Source organism: Petromyzon marinus, chromosome 48 (assembly GCF_048934315.1).
Source record: "Petromyzon marinus isolate PM22_M1 ecotype Great Lakes invasive population chromosome 48, UKy_Petmar_22M1.pri1.0, whole genome shotgun sequence".
Classification (NCBI taxonomy): domain Eukaryota; kingdom Metazoa; phylum Chordata; class Hyperoartia; order Petromyzontiformes; family Petromyzontidae; genus Petromyzon; species Petromyzon marinus.
In genome coordinates this window covers 2453223-2478982 of record NC_133714.1, presented here as the reverse complement: position 1 = coordinate 2478982, position 25760 = coordinate 2453223, and the positions used below count along the sequence as shown (strand labels likewise).

General features: G+C 58.8%; 1 protein-coding gene across 5 annotated transcripts in view; it reads left to right on the top strand.

Moving 5' to 3' along the window:
- Positions 1-25760, top strand: part of LOC142931072 (uncharacterized) — a 49588-nt gene that overhangs the window by 592 nt on the left and 23236 nt on the right. For 2 of the 5 annotated variants that reach the window (XM_076074447.1, XM_076074450.1), the window contains exons 1-3: positions 1018-1519; positions 18199-18294; positions 21408-21520. Coding sequence is in view for 2 of the 5 variants with exons in the window: in XM_076074450.1 (XP_075930565.1) it covers positions 1499-1519; positions 18199-18294; positions 21408-21520 (230 nt within the window). In the remaining 3 variants the exon portion in view is untranslated. Of the gene's footprint in view, positions 1-1017; positions 1520-18198; positions 18295-21407; positions 21521-25760 lie in introns of those variants that run through there. The other 3 variants (XM_076074449.1, XM_076074451.1, XM_076074448.1) reach the window with 2 other exon arrangements.

The window sequence follows — 25760 nt, the reverse complement described above, 5'->3', positions numbered from 1 at the left end:
AATTTTTTTCGTCGGTCGGCCTGCACACACGCACGTGCGCGCACACATGCGTGTGCCAGCACCCAGATGATGACACAGAACGTAAGGGGGAGGGTGGCAGCCGGCCTTGCCCGGCGTCATCCCGCACGCAATCACGCACGCATGCCACCAGCGGCTGGGTCGGTCGTCCCCCCCCCCCCCCATCGTAGTCGTCGGGAAAGAGGAGATCGGAATTGGCGCGAGCGCTCCCGTGCCAACCGCTCGGCCCGCTCGCGAGCAAACATGGCGGATGTTGAGTCTTTTTGGGGCGAGCGCGATGTAGGCTTGCACGTCTCTGCGGACGTCTTGCCGGGAGAGAGGGTGAGCGAGAGAGAGCAGGGGGGCGCGAGCAAGAGGACGCGTGGGTGAATGCGCGTGTGTGGGCGAGCGGGCGAGCGAACGTGCGTGCGTGTGGCGGGGTGGGGATGGCGGTGGGGCGAATGGGGTGGTGCGTCCCGTCCGGGCCGTGCCTGGAAGCCGAACCGAGCCTCCTCTTGCCCGCCGCACGCCATGTGGCTTCCTCTCGCTCTCGCATTCACGCGCGCGCCGCGCACGCACGCACGTGAACCGATAATTGCGTAGGCATTCCGCGCGCGGCGTTTTCACCGGCGAAAATGTGCAGCCACTTATTCATGTCATACTTAACGATGCCTTACACGGCTGCGGGCTAAATCATGCACGCAGTAAGTGGACACCTAAACGAATTTGTACATCGTTAATTCCTGTTGCTCGTGACTTGATTCCGTTTATTTTTGCGAGCACTTCGCTTGCGGCGAGGGGAGGCGCAGCGGTGCCATACGCCTGCGGGGGAGAGACCCCTAATTAAGAGGGGAGGTGACCGTGTACGGTGAAGCCCTGTTTGGCAACAGTCCGCGTGATTTGAAATTTTGAATTTCGGCCACGCGTTTGTGGACGTTAGTAGCTCCAGTGATGCAATGTTTGCTACCGAGTGGGGCTCGCGAATTCCGTGGGGGGGGGGGGGCAGGGGGGGGATCCGTGCCTCGCGGGAGACTCTGGTTGAAAGTATGTAGTTTTTCAGCTTTGCCACGCGTGCCGGAGCACGGACGTTATATTTTGGCTTACGTCGCCGTCTGGCCTTCTCTCTCTCCCTCGCTCGTTCGCTCGTTTCGCTCGCTCCACTCGCTCGCTCGCTCGCTCCCGCCCGCGCTGCGCTGGGAGGAAACGTTTTGGCAGAGAAAACCTTCGAGGCGCCATGTTCACCCGCGGGTCTCGGGAGCCAGCCATACTGTAACTGTAAGTGCAAGCGAGACCACGCAATCAGACACACTCGCTCTTCTGTGCTCTGATTACTTTTTAATTTTTGGGGTATTTTTTTTCCTTCTTTCGCGCTCGCCGTTTGTACGTGCGTTTTCCGGGGGGGCCCGGGCGCCGTGCCGAGTCTTTAACCCTGCGTTCTGCCGACTCGGGCCGCAGACTTGCGAGAGAGCCCGTGGCCTAGCAAACAAAACCCTGAGGTGCGATGCTTCGGCAAGAGGCAAAGGTAACGTCCGAATGTTTCCGTCCCCTTCCGACACAATTTGACGCGCTCGCCCCCTCCGGGGTCCTCCCTCGGCACGGCGTGCACCGGACGGAACGCATCGCATCGGGGGGGGCGGGGGGGGGGGGTGGGGGGGTGCCCGGTTGTCGCGAACTTTTAACGTAAAAAAACAACAAATCTGTCGCTGTGTTCGTGGCACCCGCCGCCCAGCCCAGTATGGCGGCGGCCTCCGACGCTGTCGGCGACACGGAATACATTTTGGGGCCGATTTTTCGAGCGAGCGAGCATCCGGTCCCCTCCGCCCCGGCGGAAATAGCCGCCTACCTCCGTGTGCGACACGACGGAGCGGCAGGTTAAGGCGGCCCCAGCGCCGTCGGGGGTTTGACCCAATTGACGGAGCGCCCCGCGCTCCGCTCGGCTGCCGCCCCCGCGCGCTCCCGCGGGCATCGCCACGGGGTGCGGGGGGGATCTGCGACCGGACCGGGCGCGGCAACTTTTTTGGAAGTTGCGACAGCGGTCGTGGCGTCGATGGCGGCGGCGGCGGCGGCGGCGGCGACGGAGTTTTCGCCATTGTGCGCCAACGAGCCGAGATGTAAAATGGCGCCGGTCGTCCCGTTGGCGAGGGCGGCGCCGGGTTTGCGCACGGGACCCCGCGAGCTAGCGAGCGAGCTGTCTCTGCTCGCTCGCTCTGGCCGTGTTGGGATCGCGCCAAGCAGTTGTGTACAAATCGATACGCGCCGCGTGTTTGCACGGCACGGCACACGTACCCCGCTCCGTGCCGTGTAAGCACGCGCGCGTGCGAGACGATGCACTTGAAATTAAATTGTGGCGGCCGTAGGACCTCCGCGATGAAAATAAATGTTACCGCCGCCGTCACGAACGCGAGCCGATGTTTCGCGATGGCGGCCTCTTTTCCGTTTCTCACCTCGATGAAGCTTCCTGTTGCCTACAGAGTCGCCTTGTTAAAGTATTTCTCCTCCGGGAAGGTTTGATGCGATTGCGTCGCTAGAGGCTCAGCCCAGGTCTTGAGACAGTTGATATCTTGTAAGTGGACACAGACTCGCTGGCTAGTTCACTTGAATATTAGACTTGCAACGTCCATCTTTTCACTGCTCAGACATTGGCTTCAAAGTAATCCGCATGCGAGTTTCGTAATGCACTCTATCTCAGTCATTTTGACCATCTCTGTGCATGTATGCATACATATATTTGTACGTATGCATGTTTGGCTGGCTATGTACCCCTACGTATCTGCATTTGTTCGTATATTTACATGCATACATACATGTGTTTGTATGTGTCTGTGTGTGAATATGTACGATTGTATTTCTATGTGGACGTGTGTGTGTATATGTGATTGTATGGGGGAGTGGTAGTGTAGTGGTTAGCGCGCGCTGCACTACGAACTTGGTCACCCATGTTTGATTCACTCTCACGGCCAACACCAGTGACGACTGGTACATCCCTAGGTTGACTCAGTCGCAAATAAGTTCCCGCTGCGGTGGAAACATCGCCACTAGGAAGACAAAGGTGGCCGGGCGTGGTGTTGGCCAGCCACACCCCCCTCGTGCGACGTGCCGGCCTTCATAGGTGCTCGCTAACAGCACTTGCCCCAACAGTCTGTTAAGGCGACACGGGGGTGGGATCTTTGTCTTGGTAGACACAGTATATGTCTATTTATTTGTATGATCGTATTGGCATAAAGACAAAAGCTGGACGCAAGCTTGGAATCGCGACGAGAGACGGGGAGAGGAACGCCGCGTGGGTCAGGGCACACGTGCAGCTTGGGAGACATCGCGTTGACCCTTGGGAAAAGAGCGCGGGGGGCTAGGAGAGGACATGTTCCATATGAGGGGGTGGGCGACACCAGTGATGGAGCGGCAGCCCAGGGAGAGAACACGCACGAGAACACGACCGCGGTGGAGACGGAGCGGCGAGGTCGGCACACGTGCGGCGGCGATGTGAATTGCCGTCGCAATATTGTAGATCGTTGGTCGAAGGGTGTGGTGACGGGCGTGCATTTGTTTATAATTGTGCTTTGCTGGTGTTTTGCAAAACTGAAGCTCAACTATTTTTACTTTACCAGGTAAGGCACACTGAGCCGTGTAGCTCCAAGAAGTGGCTTATGTGGAAACATATCAGCTAAATGCTCTTGAAACACATGTTGATTCTAAATGTGGAGGGAAAAAAAAACCTCAGGACCCCGGAGTAAAATCCACGCGACCACAGGGAGAACATGCAAACTTCAAATATACAGCAGGCGTCAGGGTCAGGATCGAACCCACGACCTCTTGTATACCAGGCGAGGTAGTTAACATCTCGCCACACAAAGATGCCCGCGGCACGATCGCACGCGTATCGTACACACCCGAACGTAGCCGTGCAAATCTTAACGGTCGCTGGATCACGTTTCGTTAGCTGTCCCCCGCAGCTCGCTCATTCGTCTCCTCGGATGTTTCGGCAAATGTTACGGAGAGATTTTCGTGCGGATTTGTCGACGTTATTCGTCGTCCTCCGAAGTTTACGTACGGAGCTTTTGACGTGACGTGATTGGCGACGCGTCCACCCTGAGAGTTGCCACACCAGACGTGACGTCGCTGCTGTCCCATCCACTCGTAGCGAGCACGAAAATTGACCGAGCATTTGAATGGGAATTCGGATCAGATTTTGCGATGTCGCGTTAGCGCGCCGTGATGTCTGCGAGCTCCCGTTCGTTTTTTTATTTGCTCCGTAAGCAAAGAGACCGGGCCACGTCGACCAAACAATTGCCCGTCTTCCGCGATAGGCGCGTGGCCTAGTGCGGATACCACGGGGAGCACGGTCTGCCTTGAAATAAATCCCCTGGCCGACTGTCGGGATGAGCTGCCAGGGAGAAACGTTGAGTTTGCACGAGCGAGGACCGAGGTGGGTTGACGGAGGGGGGGGGGGCGATGGCTGGAGTAGAGAGACGGCGAGAGGTCTTCGTTGGAAGAGGGCTCCGGCGAGCGAGGTGGTTTGACAACGCCGCGTGCGAGAGAATTGACTTGGTGCCAAGCACAAACTCTGCGACGTTGAGCTCATGGAGGACGGCGGGGGGAGGTTTAGCGGAGGTGGCTGTTCCGGTCGGAGAGAATGTGTTTATGAGATGTTCAGACGGAGGAGGACATCATCGCGGGAAAGGATCGGTTGAAGGGACGGGCGATATGCGCTGGCGATGTTTTGGAAGTGAGGGGATGACCTTGGGTTGTTGAAGGTTGTGAGACGAAACACCCCGAGAGCTTTTGGCGCGTGGGCGGGGGTTGGGGGGGGCGGGGTGTTGGAAACCGATAGTCTTGGAATCTCCAGCTTGGTCCTGGTGATCGTCCAATCCTCGCTCGGCTCGTTTACGATAGCCGGATGGCGTCGTTTGTGCCGTGCCGTTGGTGCGGTTGGGTTTTGTCGCCGCCATCTCCCAGATTTAAATTCGGGGGGGGCCGTTTGTGTGTTTTTTTTATCGTTGGGCGCGTTCCAGCCCGTGAACCATTGGATGCAGTTCCTAGATGGTAAACGGAGAAATGGTGCCGGCGTTGGAGGGGTAGCGTCTTCGGTTTGTGTCCTCGGCACATCGACAAGGCGATTGCAGACCGCACGTGAGCATGTCGCGGATTGTCGTCGCGCGAATTAACGGTTAATTTCACTTTACGCAGTTTGTTTTGTCATTAAAGAAGTGTAATTCATTTACGGATAACCACCCAGGTGTTATCGAGAGAGAAAATAGATTAACGCCACTGCAAGGGTAATGCCGTGAAAGCTCCGACTGCCATTGTCGGTGGCGGCAGTGGTTCAGCTGTTCATTTAAAAAGTAGAATGTTGCGTGGTTATGAGTGGTGTCGCATATAACGATGTTGTACAGGCTACAAAACGGTCAAAAGTGATTTCCTGCTGCCCGAGCAAGCGCTCGGGCATCGGCGCTCGCCATCTCCCGTTTTCAGCCTCGTGCCGGTGGTGGAAATTACACGTTCCTATGGCAGAGGCGAGCCTCTCCAAAAGGGCAGAACCACTGGTTGGCCTTCGGCCCGCGCTCATAATTCAACGCGCGCTTTTCTACAATCGGTGAGATGTGGCCGCGACGTCGTTCGTCACTTCCTCGCCAAGCGTGCGAAGTTAAATATTGAATGCTTTTAACGCCGCGTTGCGAGGTCTTTTTTTTCTATCCCTTTTTTGAACGCTGCCGCAGCAGGGTTTCAATATCGTTCCAACGCGCAGCGCAATCCGGCGGCGCTCTTCAGTGCGCGTTGCAGCGTGCAAATAAGCAGTAAATACCAGGTTCTGCTTCTCGCCGTGCAACGTTCTCCGTGTACGTGGGGCGTGCTCGCACGGACGGCGCCACGCGTTTCGGCGCGATGTCGCCGAGCGTAACTTCGCTAAGCCGCGCCGCGTACGGCGCGAGCCGCGCGCTCTCGGTGCCGCGTCTGTGCGCACCGCGGCGCATCGCCGCAACACACCTCGTCCTGTTGCAATTCGCGTGCATGTCGCGTGCATGGTGCGTTTGCAAGCGCGTTCAATTTCGCCCCGATGCCCTCAACGTTCGTGCACGTCTGCGGTGCTGTTTATTTTTTTTTTAATATGGCATCGACACGCACGCACATTGAAACGTCTGTCGGGTAAGGCCCACATTGAGCAGAGAAAGTAATTTGTTTAAGCGTTGTCGTCCGGCGTCTTCCCTTCGCACGCTCGATGTACGACCCGTGCTTTCACCGTCCACGTTCCCGCGGACCTGGTCAATGCGGTTACGTGGCGATCCATTTATAGATGCCCCACTCGTTTCTCACAACCCCCACCCTCATCCCACTCGGCTTCTCGACGGACGGGGGGACGGGAAGGGCCGGGGGGGGGGGGAGACGCGTCGCGGCCTCGATACGTTTCACGCCGAGGCGTTTGGAAGACGGCCGGTCAAAATACGACCACCTGTCTCTTGCGCGCCCAGTCACCCGTCTTGCGTCGGGGGCCTCCCCGTCCGTGCCCACTGCGCGCGGTGGGCAAGCGGCTCGGTTACGTTGACGAGCGGTCACCGCATTCGCCATCGGGACTTTCGCTCGGAAGTCATTGCAGTGGGGTATCGGTAAATGGATCGCACGCCGTGTGTTAAGGGTCTCGCTCCCCTGATTGGCTCGCACGCACCAGTGCCAACGCCCGCCATTCGCCACCAAGTGACGGTGACGTCCCCACCGCACCTGTGCCAGGCCGGGTGCGTTCTGAGGCCACGTGAAGTGTTAAAGGCTCGCTGATAGGAGGTCACGGGACAGACCCAGGTGCCACGGGTTGACTGACTGAGATGACTGGGCAGATGCACACCAGCTGTGCTCCCTACTGTGCCAACTTTTACTGCATTTTAGCCGCCCGGTGCTCCGCTCGTTGTTCTCCTCCGCCCTCCGTTGTTGTTGGAGGGCGACTGCCTCCGACTGCCCAGCAGTGTCCTTCTCACGCACACACGCGCACATAAACATGGGCCGTTGATGTCTGTCGACTCCGCAACGCATTGTCTCGCTCGGCTGTCTCCCGCGTGTGTTGAGGAGGCAAAGGCCTCGGTTTCCGTGTGCGTGTGTGCGTGTGTGTGTGCGCGTGAGCGGTGGTGCAACGGTTAGCGCACTGCGCGATGAACCCGGCGCCCCGACTTCGAGTCCCGCTCGCGGCAAAATAATAGTGGGCCTCCGCTTGGTCAGCTCAGCCTGAATGAGCACCTGGTGTTGTGTGTCAACATCCGTGGTTCCGGCCACCCTCCCCTTCGTGTGTGCCTTGCCGGCCTTCGTAGGCACTCGCCAACAGCACTTGCCCCCAACAGCAGTCTGTCTCGAGGCTTTACGGTGGAACTTGGTCTTTGCCGCAAGCGAATCCATCGCTCGCGTCCCTGCCGGGCTGCCTGTCCAGCAGAGGGGGAGGGTGACGCGCGCTTGCGTTTGGATGCAGTGTTTTGCAAATACGAATAGGTCCTGTGTGTGTCAGAAGTGTCCGTGATGTTGCTGTTGATTCCTTGACGGTACAACATGTGATCACGATGGGGGTGTTTCTGTTTACTCGTTTGGTTTGAACGTTATGCTGTTTGTTGTACCGATCGCAGCAGTTATGGTCACGGTACGTCACAATAATAATTTTGACACGGTGCGTTCGATCCTTTCAACTTTAATCACCTGCAGAAAACATTGCGTCTCCCCGGTTACCCTTGGTTAAACCAGGTGAGAGCCCATCGAGACCGCGTGCTTCTTGTGCAATGCTGAACCCCAGAGTGATTTGCGGTTCGAACGTTACGGCGATTTCATTGCGTTCGACGCAGATTTTTAACGAAACAAACGCTCGACTTCTTCTTCCTCCCTTTCACCGCGGTGAGCCTTGTCGAGCTCGCGTTTGAGACGGGAGCAGCTCCGGGATCTCAGACGGCGATGCCAAACACAGCCACCGACTAATTGGGCCTTGATTACGATAGCCGAACGGTGAGGCACCTGTCGGCGAGCGACAAATCGCATGCGTGCATCGTCCTGCACCGTCCGATCGCCTCCCGCCAGAGGCGGCTCCTCTTGACAGTTGTTGTCGAGCGGACAATTTATTAATTACTTTTGGCTGAAACTTCGCGGTGGTAAAAATTTGCATTTGCTTGGCCACGGGGCGGCAGCGATCGAATCCGAGCGGATGACGCGGGACACGCGTTCGCCCGCGCAGGTATCTTGGCGATCGCCGCACCTCCCTCTTGCCGCCTCTGTTGGTCCCGACCGAGGAGGAAAGGTCAGTGGGCGCAGCCGATCGGACGGGACGCCGAGCCCCATGTCGGCGTCGTCGGCGCTTCTTGTCGATTGATTTTCGCAGTGGTGGAAACATTTGAATTTCAAGCGTCGGCTTTCGCGACCAATTTTATTCATGACGGGGAGTTTTTTGTTGTTGTTGTTGTTGCTCGGATCGCTTAAAATGTCGACGTTTGCTCGTGCCCTGCCGTGCTACCAGCAGTGGTGCAAACAAAAATGGCCGCGCTCCCTCCCCCGCCCCCCGCTGAGCACGTGTGTAGGGCAGCGCGAGCCTTCGCAGCGGAGGTTCTTAGGCTTTGGGCCTTCCGGTTTTGTGTTTGTGATGCCACTCCAGCACGGTAAGAATACGCTGTTGTTGAATTGGTAGTTTTGCAAATGTCGTCACGTTTGTGATGCCGTCATTCGTCGTTGGCGTCGCAAATTCTCGGGAATTTATTCGTCACTGCAATATGTTTGGTGCTGTTCATGCTTTGCTGCAATTTTTTTATTCCGATTGGGGAAATGTATAGGAAAAAAATGAGTTCGTAATTACATCACATGTTCTCAATGACACCTTGACTCGCGTTGTTCTGTTTGCTCGTTCCGAGTTTCGTAAAAGTTTGCGAATTGACCGCGATTAAGGTCCGCATTGAATCTTCAACCGATCAACGTTGCAAAGTTTTTGGACAGAAGGAGAAATGATTTAGGCTTCTCGGCAAAAAATTGCGTGTCCGGTTGAGAGCAGAGGGTGTGTGGGTAGTCGGTGTGGTCAGCAGGCGAGTCGCGTGCGTGGTGGCGTGCGTGACACGGCACTAAAACTAAACTATTAACTATTTTTTTATTTGACCAGGTAAGACCCACTGAGCTCTGAACGTCTTTTTTTCAGCAGCGACCTGGCAGCGAATTATAGCTGAACGAAGTGGCTTGTGTGGAAATCTATAGCAGCCAAATACTCATGAACACACGTTGAGTCTGAATGTGGAGGGAAAAACCGGAGGACCTGGAGAAAATCCACACGACCACAGGGAGAGAGACACGCACACTCCAAATATACAGCAGCAGGCGTCAGGGTCGGGATCGAAGCCACGACCTGCGTACCAGGCGAGGTAGTTAACATCTCGCCACAACGCCGAACTTATAGGTGACTTTTTTTTTTACGAGACCGCACCATGAAATGAAATACCTACGGAGGTCGTAAAACGCTTTCCCTCAAAATAGACCGGCGTTGTTAAACGGACAGAAGGATCACAATTTGGTCACACGGCAGTCAAAACTGAAACTCGACGTTTCCGCGAAATTTATGGTAAAGCAATGAATTAAAGAAGTCTGTTTTTCTGCTTAGTTCCTCACGGATTGGTTAAGCAACATTTTTATGTTCCAGTTGTTTCTATGGCTGAAGAAGCCTGCTTATTTAGAGTGCATCGGCAAACATTTTTATAAGTTAATTCTCATCGGGGCCTCGTGGTCTAAAGTGTAGTGTCCAACTCTCACTAGCGACCCTGTCTCTGGCCTTCCCTGCGTGTACGTGCTATGAAGGTGGGCCATTGCCTAAAACGTCACCTTTGACACATTTTTTTTCCTCTTTTAAGGCACCCCAGTGATATTTATAAAAACGTGTTTTTTTATTCTTGTTATTTGCGCCACCGCCAACGCAGCAGTATCGCCAAATCATTTACTTACGAAGTGTAAATCTGTCCCCTTGCCTTAGTAATGTGCAATGTCCACCGCTGGCGCTTGACCCAAACGGGGGCGAATATCACCGGGCGGTCGTTTTCAACACGGACGAAGCGAGGCATCCGGCTCGTGCGTTGCTCGCGTCGCCGTTCGGTGGAACGTCGCGCAAAGTTGGCGAAGCGACTCTTAACGAAAGTCCTTCTCACGTGCGTGTCGCTGTATTCCCTTAAACAACGTGACCGAAATCCCCTTGCTCGGGAACGACAGTTCCGGATGCGAGCGCTCCCGCTAGTGGATCGCAGTTACCGGCGGTGGTGTCATCCGATTACCCCGGAACGGTCGGTCGCGGCCGCGTGTCGGTACGTTGTTGGCAAATTTGGCGCGCTCGCTCGGATTACTTGAGAGTCGGCCCGGCCGTAAAAGCGCAAACGCTTCCGCAATATTTACTCTTCCGCGACCTTGCCATCGCCGGCGCGGATGACCGCGCTGCGGGCGTGCGGCGAATGCGTCAGGTGAGATTTGCATGGGATTGTATGGCGGAGGCGGCGGAGGCGGCGGAGGCGGTGGAGCAGGTGGGGGGCAGCGGTGGCGTGGGCTGCTCCGACATGGCGCGCGTTGAACAAAGGGCGGAGCGGCGGTGAATTGTAACGTGGCGGTCGCCAACGCAAGTGGAATTCTGAGACGGCGGTGACGCCGACGTACAAAGCTTTGCGACGCTCGCCCCGCTCGGCCGGGCAGCCGTTCGCCAAGGAAAGAAAAAAAAGACGCGTCGCGGGCGATCGGACGTTGGGCGGTGCTCGTCTTCTCATTTGGTGGCCCAAGAGCGCGCGCTGGAATTTCCATGTTCCTGTGGCGGGTGCCTGAGTGCCCGCGGGCAATGGGCACGCGCTGCGTATATCCGCCGAGTTGTGCCATTGCATTGTTGTACGGTTTGACTTGGGATACTGCGAGGTGGTAGGACGAGTGGTCCAGGTAAAACAAAAACGCAGGTAAATGGCGAGACATGCAAGTGAGGCATTGGAGACGCCGTTTATCGATTGTCCGCGTCGGAGCGGGGGTGAGGCCGTCGTGGCCGCTGTCGCGTGCGGTCCGTCTCGAATTGCTTCCCAAAGTGAGCGGAGTGCTTTGCTTTGCCGACGAGTTCGACTCGCGCGACCCACGGCGGGCGAGGAGCAGCTGATGGTGTAAAGAGCGCGTGCGGGGCCGCATTAATTTCCAATTGTCAAATTCCGCGATAGTGGCCGGTGTGTTGTTGGGGGGTGCCCATCTCTTGAGGTGGCCCAGAGCCAGTGGTGGAAACTCCACTTTACTCTGGCGGGAGTACACGTTCTGCAGTACGGCCGGAACAGACTGTTGGGGCAAGTGCTGTTAGCGAGCACCTTTGAAGGTCGGGACGGCACACGAGGGGGTGGGTGGCCAGCACCACGCCCGATCGCCTTTGTTTCTCTAGTGGCAATGTTTACACACTGCACCAGGTACTCATTTGAGGCTGAGTTGACCTAGGGGAGGCCCGGGACCGGTTAAGATATTCGTCACTTGTGTTGGCCGTGAGCGGGAATCGAACCCGTGTCGCCGGGTTCATAGCGCAGCGCGCTATCGCTCCCCACAAGTTAACACACACGCGCACGTACTGTACATGTGCTGCATTGTATATGTTTTGGTAATCCACCCCACCGCGGTTGATTGCGAGTTTAGCCGCGTGCACACGACGTGCGATAAGCTCCGAGCATACGGCTCCCATTCACTTAACCCCTTAAGGGGCCATCCGTCGCAAAAAAAACTCCGATCGCCGCTTCTCCAGCCGAACTCGGCGACCGCGTCGGTGTCGAACGTCGCGCGCTATTACAGGGGCCGTGTGCAAAGGGGCCTTACAGGGTGGAGCTGCCGGCTGCAAGGGAGGCAAGGCCCTGGTTTCTGTCCCACGGCGTCGAGGCGTCGAGGCTCGGCGCTCGGGAGAAACTGGGACGCAGGGGGCCGCGGCGAACGCGTCGCTCGTAATTAAGCCCGACGCTCTTGGCGGAGTTCAACTCGGATTCGCCAGATGCGGCAGGCGTAGGCCACGGCAGACGTCAGGCTTATTTATCAATTAAATAAGAATCCTCGGCCGTGACGAGGAGCACGATTGGGCAGAGCTACGAGCGGCAGCTGCGTTAGCGAAGGAGGCCCTTAATAATTGGGGCGGCCCTCGGCTCGTGTAAACTTTGGAAGCCGTCACGTTTAAAATTTAAACAATACGAGCGCAGAGAGGCCGGCGGTGATACGGACAAACGCGCTTGGGTTCCGTCCATGTTTGGGCGGGCGATCGGTGGCGTCGACTCGCGGACATCCTCAAAGCCGCCGCTCGTTCCAAGACGGCGCTCGGAAAAAGCCGGCGGTTAGCGCGCGCGATGGCGATGGCCCTAAAGCCGCGCGCGGGAAGCCACGCCGGGCTCTCGGTGCCCGCGTTTTGCCGTGACGCTTCCCGCGCACACCTGGTTCACAAGGGTGCAGCAGCAAAATGGCGGGCGACATCCTAGGCGTACGTGCATCTGCGTTTTTTTTTCCCGCGCTCGCCCCCCTCTCGTCCCCACCCCCCCCCACCCCCCGAACTCCCTCCCCCCACTCCACCCCCCCCCCCCACGCGCCTGCGCGACATCTCTCCCTTAATCGCCGCCCCCCTCGCCCCCCCCCCCCACCGCCCTACACCGCCGTCCCCGCGGAACGTGCGAGCGCATGCGGGGAAAGTGTCGTCGCGAGCCCGGCGTCGCCCGCGTTTGCTGCGGGCTGGCACGCCACGCTCGGGCCTTGGCGAGGGGCGGCAGTCCGACGCGGAGGACGGAGGTCTCCGGGAGGAAGACGGCCTCGCTTGGCTCGCGGTCGGGATCCGGCCCCGGCGATCGTTCTCGCGGTTGCATCTAAAAGCGGTGGCCGCCCGGGCCTTGGGGAGCGGCGTTTGTGTTAAGTCGCGGCCCGGTCGCGCGTCGCCGGCCGGGGTCAGTATATAAGCCCCCCTTGCGGCGTGGCGGAGATGCTCGCCGGAGCAAGCGGACGGAGAGGACCGCCGAGGGCAGCACTTGAATCTCGGCCAAGTGCCTTTCGGGGGCCCCGTCAATTGCCAATTTATTGCCAGCACTGGCAAGGACGAGCGGCGTGCCAATAGGCAAATAAATTAAAGTAAAGTAGGCGTAGAAAAACTCACCGCGTCAAAATTTGTGACGTCTTCGAGGGGTTATTTTAAATCTCGCGTTTAGCTGTGGCTGCCGACTGTAACTCGAGAAGCGGCGTTCTAGCGACCGCTCCGTCGTCGTACGAGTGAGTCTTGCCGGCGGGGAGAGCATGGCGGGGGCACGGGAGCCAACGCCTGGGTCGCTTTTTTCGTTCCGACCGCAGCGGCGTCGACAAGCCGTCCACAGCGTGCCCGCCCGCCCGCCCGCAGAACCACACAATCGCTCGCAGTCGTGGCCCCGAGCGAAGCTGGCACCGAGATCGAGAATCTGCGAGGGGGGGGGGGGTGGCGGGAGAAGGGAGGCCGTGGGGGGGTGGTGGGGGGGGAGGCGGGGGCGTGCGTTCGGTTCGGTGCCGTCGCTCGCTAGAGAGGGTCCGGGGGGGCCGATGCGTCGGTGCCGATGGCGGCGGCGGCGGCGGCGGCGGCCCTCGTGTCCCGCGGTCCGGGCTCGGCTCTGCGCCGCACGCGTGCTGGCAAGAGGCGGCGGAGCGATCGCGGGGGCGCTCCATCCGAAGGGAGAGAGCGACAGAGCCTCGCGACGAGGGCCCGGACGGGAGTGGTGGCTCGCGTGCGTGCCTACGTACGTGCGTGCGCACTTGGGTACGTCCGCATCGAACGCGCGCGCACGCGCACACGCGCGCCATGCGGAGGGACGGCTGACTGGGCATGCTCAGAACCTGTCGTCATCGCGCACGTTTCCCGCTCTTGCAGGAACCCCGTCCTTTCGCCTCGACGTCTCGGCCAGGCGAGGCCACGGTTTCTACGTCTCGTCCGGGATGGAGGAGGGGGGGGGGCGATATAAAAATAAATCTCTGCGTTCTCTACTTAAGGTGATTTAGAATAATAAAAACATATATACGAGAGCACAAACCCACCTGCCCCCGCCAACCCCCCCGCCCCCCCCCCCCCCGTCACAAAATAAAAAATAACCGGACTCCTCCAACCGCAGCCTCTTCGCAGCCAAAGCGATCGGTCAGTAGCTGCTGTCGGGTTCTCGCGCTCGGGGGGATCGCTTCTCTCCGCCGGTCGTGGGCGTTTCGTCGCTCGCTCTGCGACGCGCGTCGACTAGTCCCGTGATGAACGCCGGGGAGAGAGAAGGAGCGGGCGGGCGGGCGGGCGGGCGGGCGGCCGACTGGGCGGACGAGCGAGAGCTGGCGAGCGGGCGGGCGGGCGGGCGGGCGAGAAAGGCGGCGTGAAAAATGAACGAGGAAAAAGATCCCGGGCTACGCTTTGCTCACGCCCTTTGTATCGTCTCGCCCGCTCAGATTGTTGACTTTCGGCCAATTTTCCCCTTGCCGCGCCTGCTGACATAGCTCTTTTTTATTAAATAAAAATCATGCCCCCACCCCCTCCCCACACCGCTCCCCCCCCTCTTCCTCCCCTCCCGCGCGCCCCCTTCTTGTCCACCGTCCGAGGCTGTGCGGGCCGCTGCTCCTCCTCTTAGCGGAGGCAGTGGCGGCCGCCACCGTCCCGGCTTAAAACAGAAAACTGCTGTGCCCCAATTGTGCGGCGTGTGGGAGAGAAAGTATCCCGCGATGGTCCAGGCTCCGGGGAAGGGCAGGGCAAAGCCGAGTGGTGGAGGCGAGCGAAATGCGCGTTTCTTTTCATCCCTTGGAGCGACTCTGGGCACAGTGCCAAGTTCGCGCATATACAAAGGAAAGTGGGAGAATGAGGGGGGGAGAGAGGGAGGGAGGGAGGCAGAGAGCAAGAGGGGGGTAGAGAGAGAGAGGGGGGTGCAGCGGGTCCGTGTGAAAGGGAATCGTGGAAAAAATATTTTTTTTTTACGTTGCGTATATAAAAAAAAAAGCGAGATAACAATTTCACGTATGTAAAAAAAAACTCGATTAGGATAAAAATGCGAAATCGCGGCGACGCACGCGATGGCGACGCTTGCGTGCGGGCGCGCGCGCGGGAAGGAATCGGCGGCGATGGTGCTAGCACGTGTGGGCGAATGAGCCAGAGCCTGCCCTGGCGCGCTGTCACTGTACACGCGTCGGAATGCCACGGCCGGGAGCGGGGGCTGAGGGGCGAGGGCCGTGCGGCGGCGGCGGCGACGGCGACGGCCCTTTCTCGTTGGCGCTCCGTCTCTCCTTTCCCTCTTTGGTCGCCCGGCCTGTGCCCGCTCCCGGGCCGCGGCAGGGAGGTGCCACACCCCCCCCCCCACACCCCCCCGGGCCCCCCCCCCCACCCCCCTCTGCCTTCGGGCCCCGTCGACTCGCGCAGGCCTCTCGTTTGGCCCGCTGAATTATTCACGTGCTGGCGGGCGTGCCGGCAGGCCGGGCGGGCAGGCAAGGCGGGTTGGCTAGTGGTGCCGGCCTGCGTGCTGGCTGTCTATCGGCTATCCGGAGGGCCGGGTTCGCTAGCGGGGCCGGCTTGGCGAGCCGGCCGGCTGGACGGCGCACGTGTCGCTCGCGCCGGCGGGTGGCCGACGCGCCCATCGACTCGGTCGGCACGCCGAGGCCTTTCCTCGCCGGAGCGCGGCTTGTCTGCTCGTGGCTGTGCCGGTGCTCTGTGCCCAGCGCGGGCTATTAGCATGCAGTGAACATAGCCGCGCGTCGCCAGACGGCCTTCTGTCTCCGCACGCACGCACGCAGCACAAAGACTGCTCGTCTTCCTCGTCTGCCCCGTGTCCTCGTCAGAGCCAACTTCTCGGGTTTTTTTTACTTCTCTCTCTCTCTCTCCCCGTTCGCCGGCGTCTTGATGATCGTCTTTGTTTCACGCCGCCGCTCGCGTTCGCGTGCCGCTGCCGCCGCCGCCGCCGATTTACTTCGACGCGACCTCGCGAAACGCGAAGTCCCTTTTGTACCCTCGCTCCTCGTGTTTTGTTCGCTCGGTTTTCGTTGCCGCGGTCGAAAGCAACCGTGCAGTCGATCGAAATGGCAAACGGGTTAATGAAAACACCTCGGGGATGTGGGGGGGGGGGGGCGGCAGGGGCTGCATTCCGTCACTGACGAAGATCGTTCGGCTCCGAGCAGCCTGACCTGTAAATCTTGCGACGGGCGAGGGGAAAAAATTACGCAGGCGCCCCCCGCGATCAGTTTTGTTCGACGCGGCACGGCGAGGGTAATAAATATCCCGCGGGATGGTATACCCCCCCCCCTCCGCATTGTTTAATCGCCCCCCCCCCCCCCAATTGTCGGGCTCGCTTCGCTGGCCACTTTCACTAAGCGTCCCGTAACTTACGGCGGACACGGGGGGGGGGGCGAGCGCCGTGCCGATTCCACGGCGCTCGGTCGGGGGGGGGGGGGGGGTGGGCGCTGCACGGTCGTTGTGCCCCGGGCCTCCCGCCGGCCAGCCCCCTAGCCCGCCCGTCCGCTAACCAAGCGCGGTAGCCCACCCAATGCCCCTGTGCAACTGTAACTGGCGTGCCGTTGGATCCGAGGTTTCGTGCGAGGGGTGCCGAGGGTGGTTTGCGTGCCGGGCGAGAATTCCCTCGCGGCGGGGCGAATGTGCGCAGGGCTGCGCGAGACGCAAAATGTGATTTTTTTTTTTTTAACGTTGTCTATTTTTTTCTCTCGGCAGGGCGTGTGTGGGGGGGGGGGGGGGGCGATTGTTGAGCCGTAGGGCGGGCGGGGAAAGGGTGGCTTTGCACTGCCGCCATCTTTAAAGATGGAGCAAAGTAGCGACGCATGTTTCTGGTGCGATTTACACGGCGCGGCCACCGCTCGCTCGCCCGCTCGCCGGCTTCGTTGGCAAATTAACGCCGCCGCTGATTTAACGCTCGGGCCAAAACACGGGTGTAAGCCCGCGGGATGCGCGGTTGTTGGCCGCCGCCTCTCCGAGCTTTTAGAGATTCCCGCTTGACCTGTGCCCGTCCCACTTTCGGCTGAGCCACCGAAACCACGCGGAGGTCTTCGGCAGCGCGGCGGAGAGACGCGGCTTGCGGCCCGAGTGCCCCCGCCGCCCTATTTAACTCTTCGATTCGCGATTTGTCGCGTCCGCTCGCCGTTGTCGCGGCACGGAACATCCCGCCAAAAAATGTTGCGTTGATCTGCTCGGGACGTGACGGTGACGCTCTTTGAGATGGGTTCGGGCCTTGGAGACAGTTGTTGTTGGTGCCTTGGGGGGTAGCCTCTGAAATCTTAACTGGCGGTGCAAGAGGGGGGGGGGAAATAGGGGTTGCGAATGGTGGTTCGTTCGTAAGGGCGCGGGGGTGGCTGTGCTGCTACGTCACCCGCAGTGTGGCTGGAATTCCGTGCCTTTGGCAGCAACCGGGTTCCACCCTCCGCCGCCACTCGTTCCGATGGCGCGTTTTCATCCGTGGGGGGGGGGGGGTGGGGGGGGGGTGGGGGGGGGGTGTTTCTCGCTCTGGGGGATTTCGTCCGGGGAACCTTGCGCCGACCGTCGTCGCGCTCACTCGCGAGATCGGCGGCCGCGTCGTCGTCGTCGTCGTCGTCGTCGTCGCCGCCACGTCCCCCACGCCCCAGGTTGGCGCCCGCCCCGGTCCCGCGCGCGATAGCGCGCGGGACCGGGGCCCGTTGGCTCGGCCGCGTTTTCCGGGGACCCTCCTCCTGCGTCCTCGGGGTTCATCGGCCGGGGGCCCCACCCCCTGCGCCGGTGGTTTCGACGCCGCGCCGACACGCTCCTGTCGGCGCCCGCGGGCCGACAGGAGGCCGGGAGGCACCGCGGCGGAGGAGGAGGGTGACGTCTGGGGTGTGACGTCTGGGGTGTGACGTCTGGGGTGTGACGTCTGGAGGGTGACGTCTGGGGTGTGACGTCTGGGGGTGACGTCTGGGGGTGACGTCTGGAGGTGACGTCAGGGGGTGACGTCAGGGGTGTGACGTCTGGAGGGTGACGTCTGGGGTGTGACGTCTGGGGTGTGACGTCTGGAGGGTGACGTCTGGGGTGTGACGTCTGGGGGTGACGTCTGGAGGTGTGACGTCTGGGGGTGACGTCTGGGGTGTGACGTCTGGAGGGTGACGTCTGGGGTGTGACGTCTGGGGGTGATGTCTGGGGTGTGACGTCTGGAGGGTGACGTCTGGGGTGTGACGTCTGCGGTGTGACATCTGGAGGGTGACATCTGGGGTGTGACGTCTGGGGTGTGACGTCTGGGTTGCGCTGTCGTTCCTCAGGACGGAGGTGCCACAGGTGGACGGGGACGGAGCGCCGGACGGCCGGGGAGGGCGCGGGGGAGGGGGCCGCGCTCGCCCCCCGCAGGACTCGCCGAGGTGAGGAGCCGGGAGAGTCGTCCCGCAAGGGGGCGGAGGGCGCTGCGACTCGCCCTGCCGGTTGCGGCGGCACGTTCACGGGAACGTTGAGACATATATAGCTTCATTTGTACGTCGGAACTTCGTGATTATTGACACTGTGTGCCCTGAGCGATGCCCTGCAGCAGTTGTAGAGTACGCGCCGTGTTTTCCCGGTGCTGTACTGGCGAGTCGGATGATTTTGAATTTGCAGCCGCGCAAAAAAAGCTCAACTTTTCGTTGAGAGCAAGGCACCGTTAGCGCACCGTCACCCTGGATATGTTGCCACCACCGACAGTCGCTGGCACATTTTAAAACCCCCCTCCATCATGACAGCATTTCGTCTCGACACAAACGAAATCTGCCGGTGGAGATGCACAATCTGGCACGGTGCTAACTCCACCTCAACCCCCCCACCCCCTCCTCGCACGCCGGGTGGCGCGGCCGCCGCCGCCCTTCGGTCGCCAGTTTTTTTCTCTCTTGCCGGAGCGGTTCGTAAACCGCACCGTCGCTCGCCGCAACCACGCGCATCGGCGAAACAGCGCCGAGGTGCCCGGCCTCCTCCCCCCCCCCCCCCCCCCCCCTTCGGCGCACCGCGCGGTTGCGCCGCGACGCCCGGGACGATAGCTCGTGCCGCTGTCCGCGTCGCGCAAAACCAAAAAATGAAACGGCGAGTGACGCTTACGCGCGCCGCGCCCGCCGAGCGACGAGGCCGCTAATTTGACTCCCGTGAGGATAAATCCTTAACTAGAGGATCGGCCTTCCTCCGTGGGCTGGCGGTGAACGTCGACGCGTCACTGCCCGCGTGTGGCGCGCGGATGGGCAGCTGATTTACGGCGCTTTTTACGGGGCGGCTGCTGTTTGGCCGTTGGCTAGGTGCGGTCGTGAGATTATTTTTATCCCAAGGGTAGTGAAAGTCAGTCGTACGCCTCTTTCGCTGTCGAGGAAGGGGGGGGCGAGCGGGTGGGCTGGCGACGGAGGTGGGAGTGGGGGGTTGGTCGTGACGTAAAGCCGCTTTAATTTTTTACTTTGTCACGTAAGGAGTGGGTGTGAGATTTTGATTACGAGAAATTTGCAAGACACCTACTTTTGGCTGTTGCCATCAATCACAAGGCGAACTGTTGCCGGGCCCTGCCGAGTTTGAATCCGCTGCACGGTCGCGTCGCGGTGGTGAGATGTTAACTACCTCGTCTGGTATACGGGAGGTCGTGGGTTTGATCCCGACCCTGACGCTTGCTGTATTTGTGGAGTTTGCGGTGTCTCTCTCCCCGTGGCCGCGTGGATTTTTCTCCGGGTCCTCCGGTACTTTCCCTCCAAAATTAGAATCAACGTCACCACGCGTTTAGAGTATTTTGCTTCTGTAAATGTCCACGTGATGCGCCACTTCATTGAGCTATCATTTGTGGCCAGGCCACTTCTGAAAAAAGAGCTACACATGGCTCAGTGGGCCTTACCTTGAAAAATAAAAATAGTTTAGTCATAGTTTTACATGAGGGCTCATTGTTTCTCAACTCAGCCGGGAGGCGTAATTCATCGGTGGTGATTGAGTTGGGATATTGGTGGGGGGAGGAGAGGAGGGGGGGGCGAGGGGGGGTCGGTTTGAGGATGACGTCGAGGGTTAATTTCCCCTATTACCACGGCCTAAATCCGGGGGCCACTCCCGAGCACGATGGCTTGCGCAGCAGAGCGGCTTCTCGACCGCCGGTCACTTGTACGTGGACGGCTCCGGTTTGCGGGGATGTTCACGTGCGGGCTGTTGTCGTTTTCCCCTGCCCGCGACCGATTGAAATCGAATGGGGGATTCGCAGGCCACGACCAAAGCCTTCAACGACAATTGTGCATGTACGCACGTCCCGCAATCTGTGTGTACACGTCACTAGTGTGAAGTGTGGGCGTGCGTGTGGCGCCGTCTCTCACACCGCCTTAGGTGGTCTTCCGATTTTACGAGGTGCTCGCCAAAACAGCGCCTTCTGCAGCAGTCACAAGGCTGCTGGATCGTCGTCTTCATGTGGGGTGAATGTGCTAATGACCTGCTAATCGCTGCTCACACCGAGAAGGAGTTGGGATACTTTGCTGCTAGAACCTGGAGCGTTGCCACGAAGAGCCCCATGCCTACTTTCTGCACCTGCCTGGGTTCTCTGTGCCGTCGAACGCTCCACCCACTTGGCTCTCAATGAGTATCGCAGTGGTTGTGCAGAGGGTGGAGGAGTTTCCTGTACCCGGACGAGTGTGCTCGTGGTCGGCTCAGGGTTTGGCTGCGGAGGCCTCGCTTCTAATCGGTCGATATCTTGTCATTGACTTGTGCAACGCTGCCTCGCCTGTCGTTCCACACGACGCTCTCGGTCCTCTTCGCCACAATCTTGCCCTCTCTGCTTGCGAAGTGTGGACCCCCTTTACGGGTACGCCTGTGCCGGCTTGAAGCATTCGAGTTGTGGCCTGCTTACGATTAACCAGGCTGGAATGTGTGAAGAGCTCCTCACAGATACTTGAAACGTCTGGGCATGGTCCCTTCAGTGAGATCTGCTCCGGTAGTGGCGGTTATGTCGGTTGGGTCATTTGGCCCACATGCCCAGCCACCGCATGCCCAAGCAGCTTTCTTGTTTGGCCGAATGGAAGGTGCTAAATGGGCTCAGCATGGGCTAGAGAAGAGATGGACTGACTGTGTAGTTGATTGGGCTTGGCAATGACCGGTACCAGTGGTGTCGAGATTGGCCTCTGTGGAAGAGGCTCATGAAGAATGCTAATGGGAAGTTGGAGACAATTCCCCTCCAGCAACAATGGGAGGTGGAGGAGCGATGCTCACAACAACGAGCAGATTGCCGGGTCACTAAAACACAAGAGAGGTGGCACAGTGGAGAGCACAGATAGTGCATATATGTTGGTCATCTCAGTCAGTGAACCCATAATACAACACCTGTCTGTGTGCTGCAAATTCTTGCCGGGCGAGCCATCGACACTTCACATTGCCTCTCACTGCATCTAGCCCGGCACAAGTGCTGTGGTGATGTAACCTCCACTTATTGGGTTGACGGTGGTTGCTGTTGTTTGTGTGTCCATGTGCCTAAGCGTGTCTGCTGTTTTACCCATGTGCACAGGTGTTCCGGAGGTGCATCTTGCCTGTACTGGCTGTTACCCCAACCGTGACCTTGAACTTGACCCTGACCATAAACGTGATTCACCAGTGGCTGCCTTCCCCTTCCTTCTACCAGTACGTGCCTTTTATTCAGCCTAATCCACACATTCGATGTTCAGCACCACAGGGCATGCGCACGTTGAATTCTTTTGCACCGTACGCAGCCAATCGTGCTAATCGGAGGTGCGTTTATTCATTTGGTTGTCCATTTATTAATGAACTAATTAATCAATCGTCTAAGCCACTCATTCATTCACTCATCCATTCTTAAATTAACTTAATCATCCTACTATAAATTCATTAATGCTCTCATTCACTCATTTATTCACTCGCTCTCTCAGCCACTCACTCAATCCCGTATGCCCACGTGTTGTTTGTGAGTGTTGCATCTTGCGCTATAGGCAACGTCACAACTCATTGAATTCGTCTGTGAAAATCGACGATCCCTACGCTCGCGATACATGCGTCAAACCGCGCGCGCGGGAGCTGTTGCCTTTACGGTTCGTGGGAATTGTCACGCGTGGACGGGCTGCGATGTGTGCGGTGCGGATAATGTTGCCGACGAAACTGTACAAAAGGGACAGAAACGCGTTAAATGATGGAATCGAGACGGCAACAGTTGACGGATTCTTTAACCGGATTGTGATCTGGAATCGTGACGGTTCCTCAAATTTGCCGATGGGGGGCTGTGCTGTGGTTGGGGGGAGGGGGGCGGGTGGTCAATTGTTAGATCCAGATCCTAATTGCTCACTCCATATTCTCCCAAACGCTGCCCTGTCTGGCTCGGGGCAGGGACCCTCAGAGTAAGGCACAACCAATGGTAGGGGAAGGTATCCCCACACCTCCCGAGTAGCGCGGTTGGCTACGTACGGTGCAAAAGAAGTTGAACATACATACATACACGCCTATGGATATTCGTCCAATATCATCCTACTCTACGTTCCTTTAAATCCTATGCAGGTTTATAAAAAATCGACTTGTGGACTCACCGTTGCTCCCGGTGTTCTAACATAATTCCTGGAAGAGCATTCCAGACTGTTAAGCGCTGCTGACACACGTGTCGCAGCACTGTGGCCTGTGTGTGCGTGCGTGCGTGTGCGCAGTTTCCAGCCGCACATTCTGCAGATAATTATTTTTGTTTCTTCGAGTTGCCGAGCACGCGACAAACACTGCGATTTAAAGTTGCGATAGAGAAGAGCGTAACACCTTTCTCGAATTTAGCGTTGGCAACCGATGGAGCAGTGAGAAGTGACAAGCGAAAAGAGAGGTGCTTGTGACCTTCAGTTGTGGCCTGGAGTGTGGTGGTGGTGGTGGTGTTGGCGAGTGAACACGGTGTGGGTAAGATCAAATGGTGTGGTAGAGTCCTCAACGTGCGGGTGGAGGAATAAATGAGTGAAGTTCACAGGAACGGTAACCGTGGTGGTGGTGGTAGAAGAGTGACACGGAGGCGACTGACCGCCGGTGAGAGCGAGTGACCGGGGTGAATCGGCAAGCACTGGGTCGCCAGTCGACCGGACTGCTTGCGGCGTCTGGGAGGTCACGGGCGGGACTCGTACGTGCGACATTTGCGAATGAACTCGCGCGATGCTGCAACAGGTGAACAATCTGCCGTGACGTGCAAGTCCCAATGGAGTTAATTATTATTCAGGCCGTCGCGGGATTCTTGAACTACGACGCGTAATATTTTCACGGTTAACACCGCGCGGTAATAGCCAGGGCGGCCGCTGGAATCTAATCGTGGAACTCCTGCAACGTAAAACCGCCGTGCCGCGTCGCCATCCCGCCGCCCGGGCGACACCGCGTGATCTCCAGCGAGGGTGGCTGCTCTTGAAGTCTCCCGTTCCACGCGCCGTGGGGGCTGTTACGCTCGGGCTGTGGAGCATGAACCACCGTCGTCACGCGGACTTCGGTCATCCTCGCAGCAGCTGCGGCTTTTTTTTTTTTGGCTGGCCATCGAACAAAGGCGGCGGTCACCGCATCGCGTGGCGCTTTCAAGTGCGCTCCTGCGGCCGTCGAGAAAACTTTTATTTCTTATCGATGTTAGGAAGCCACTTGGAGCTATGCGCTTTTAAATCTCGATTGAAAGCTTCGATTTCTTAGGACAGTTATTTTGTGTTTAGTTGTCCTTCCCCCCCCCGCCCGCCCACACCTCCGATTAGTGTGGTTGGCTACGTACGGTGGGAAAGAAGTTAAACATTCATACATACAACCACGATTGCTGTGGTCCTCATACCGTGTGCACTGTACGTAAGATAACATCAGCAGCGCAATGGACAGCTCTCTTGGAAAGCCACTGCTGGATGAAGGTCTTCCCCAAGCCGTGCGGCTTGTTGGGGGGGAGGCGTTAGATCGCGCTTGGAGTGCACCTGTCGGACAAAACGTTCTGGCGTGACTGAAGTGCTGTAAGCACTGCTTAGAGGCACGCCCCTTGTTGTCCTTCCCCCGCACCTCCTGTTAGCACGGTTGGCCACGTACGACGTACGTACGTAGTCACGCCGGGTGAAGAGGCCCCCCCCCCCCCCCCCCCCCCCCGTGGCAGTGGCTCGACGGTCCTCGACAGCGTCATCTCCCAGCGGCGTTCCCCCGCTCGGCGTGACGTCACTGCCGCACTGGGCGAGGGTTCGACACGGAAGCGACGCCGTCGCGAGGCGTTGCAACGGCAGCACGGCCGCGACGCCACCGGAAGACGAGAGCGACGACATCGCCCGGGGCGGCAGAGCTTCTGCGTCCACATTAGCTACGGCCGACGGGAAAAATGGGAGGGGGAGTGGGGTTTAAGGGAAGCTGACGTTGGCGATGTTAGACTTGTTTTAACCCCCCCCCTCCCGCTGCTGCCTCTACGACTTTCTGCCACTTTCCCGAAGCGTCCCCAACTTTGTTTTGGGAGATGCTGCCGAAGCTGTTTTCCCTGCTCGAGCGAGCGAGTGAGCGAGCGCTCATCCTCCCGTTTTACGGGCTGTGAGCCAGCGGAGGAAATTCCTCGTTGCCATCGCAAGGGGACGAGTCTATCCGCAGGTCAACGCAGAGTTGCGTCGTTTCCACGCTTGTCCGCACGGTGCCCAGGCTCCAGAATTCCCTGCCCTTGGGAGGTCACAAGCTCCCGGTTGATGGAGGCTTTAAAGTCCCGGCTGAAGACCCCGCCACCCGTTTACCACGGCCTCCTCGCGGTCTCTCTCTAACTCTCTATCGCAGCGTTCTCCGTTGCAAGGCCCTCGGGCCACTGGCTGCCCCTGGTGGCCTTTGGTGCGGCCCTTGACGTGCGGCCCCCAACAATACACAACGTGTGACAACACCCCCCCATCGTCGTGCTACTGTCAAACGCCAATGGTTTGGAATGCGTGGCAACCCTCACACTGATGTCTTATTGGCGAAAGTGCCCCCCCCTCTGAAAATGAATGAAGACCACTTGTCGTGTCTCTCTCTTCCGGGTTGCTTCTCATTAGCTTCGTTGACATGTGAGGCATTCTGAGATCCATCATTTAAGGCTGCCGTATAAATCTAAATTGCCACTATTCAAAGTCTTTCCTGCACAAGACCTCTGGCTTGTTGGCCAGCTCACGGAGGTGCGGATCAAGCGAAACGCACGAACGCCTGGGGCGATCCACAATTGGCGGCGAGGAGTTCGTGCGTGCATGCTTGGGTGCCAGATGGTGCATGCCCGTTGCGTGTGCATTGCGTGGCGTCGCGTGACGATCGCGCCCTCCGCCCGCGAGAAACTGTTGCGGTGGCACCAGGGCTCGGCGATGAAGAGGAAAGACCTCGAAGCGGATGGTGGTGGTGGACAGCGTAGCGGGTTTCAAGTTCATTTAACCAAGTGGGAACTCAAAAGCGACCAGGATGAGCCTCGTTCGTGAGAGTGACCCGAGCCGCCAGCTCGTCAGCAGTCCTGAACCCAGACGATGCCGGTGGACTTTTAACAAGAAACAGCGGAAGTCAGGTGTCGGCTGTGTTTCAAACGGGTCGTGGTGATCTATCAGCAGGGAGGAAGTGGCGTCGAGGTGCGGTGTGGTGAGGAATGGGGGCAAGGACACGGAGCAACTTGACATCGATCGTACCCGAATGCTTTTTAAGCCGGCCTGTCCTCTCATCGCCATGGCGAGCGGAGGAGAGACAGGACGGGGCTGGCTACGTTTTGGCACGAGCTGCGGTGACCTCTTCGGTACCGATGCCGTTATGGTGTTGGTGAGGTGGGTGGCAAGCTCGCCAGGTGTACGGTGTGGACGCGGATGGCTGGCGTAGCTTCTCATCGCTCTCTTAGACCTAGCGTCGCGTTAGTCTCGTCGAAAAATGAAAACGCTCACGTTCCGCTATCAAT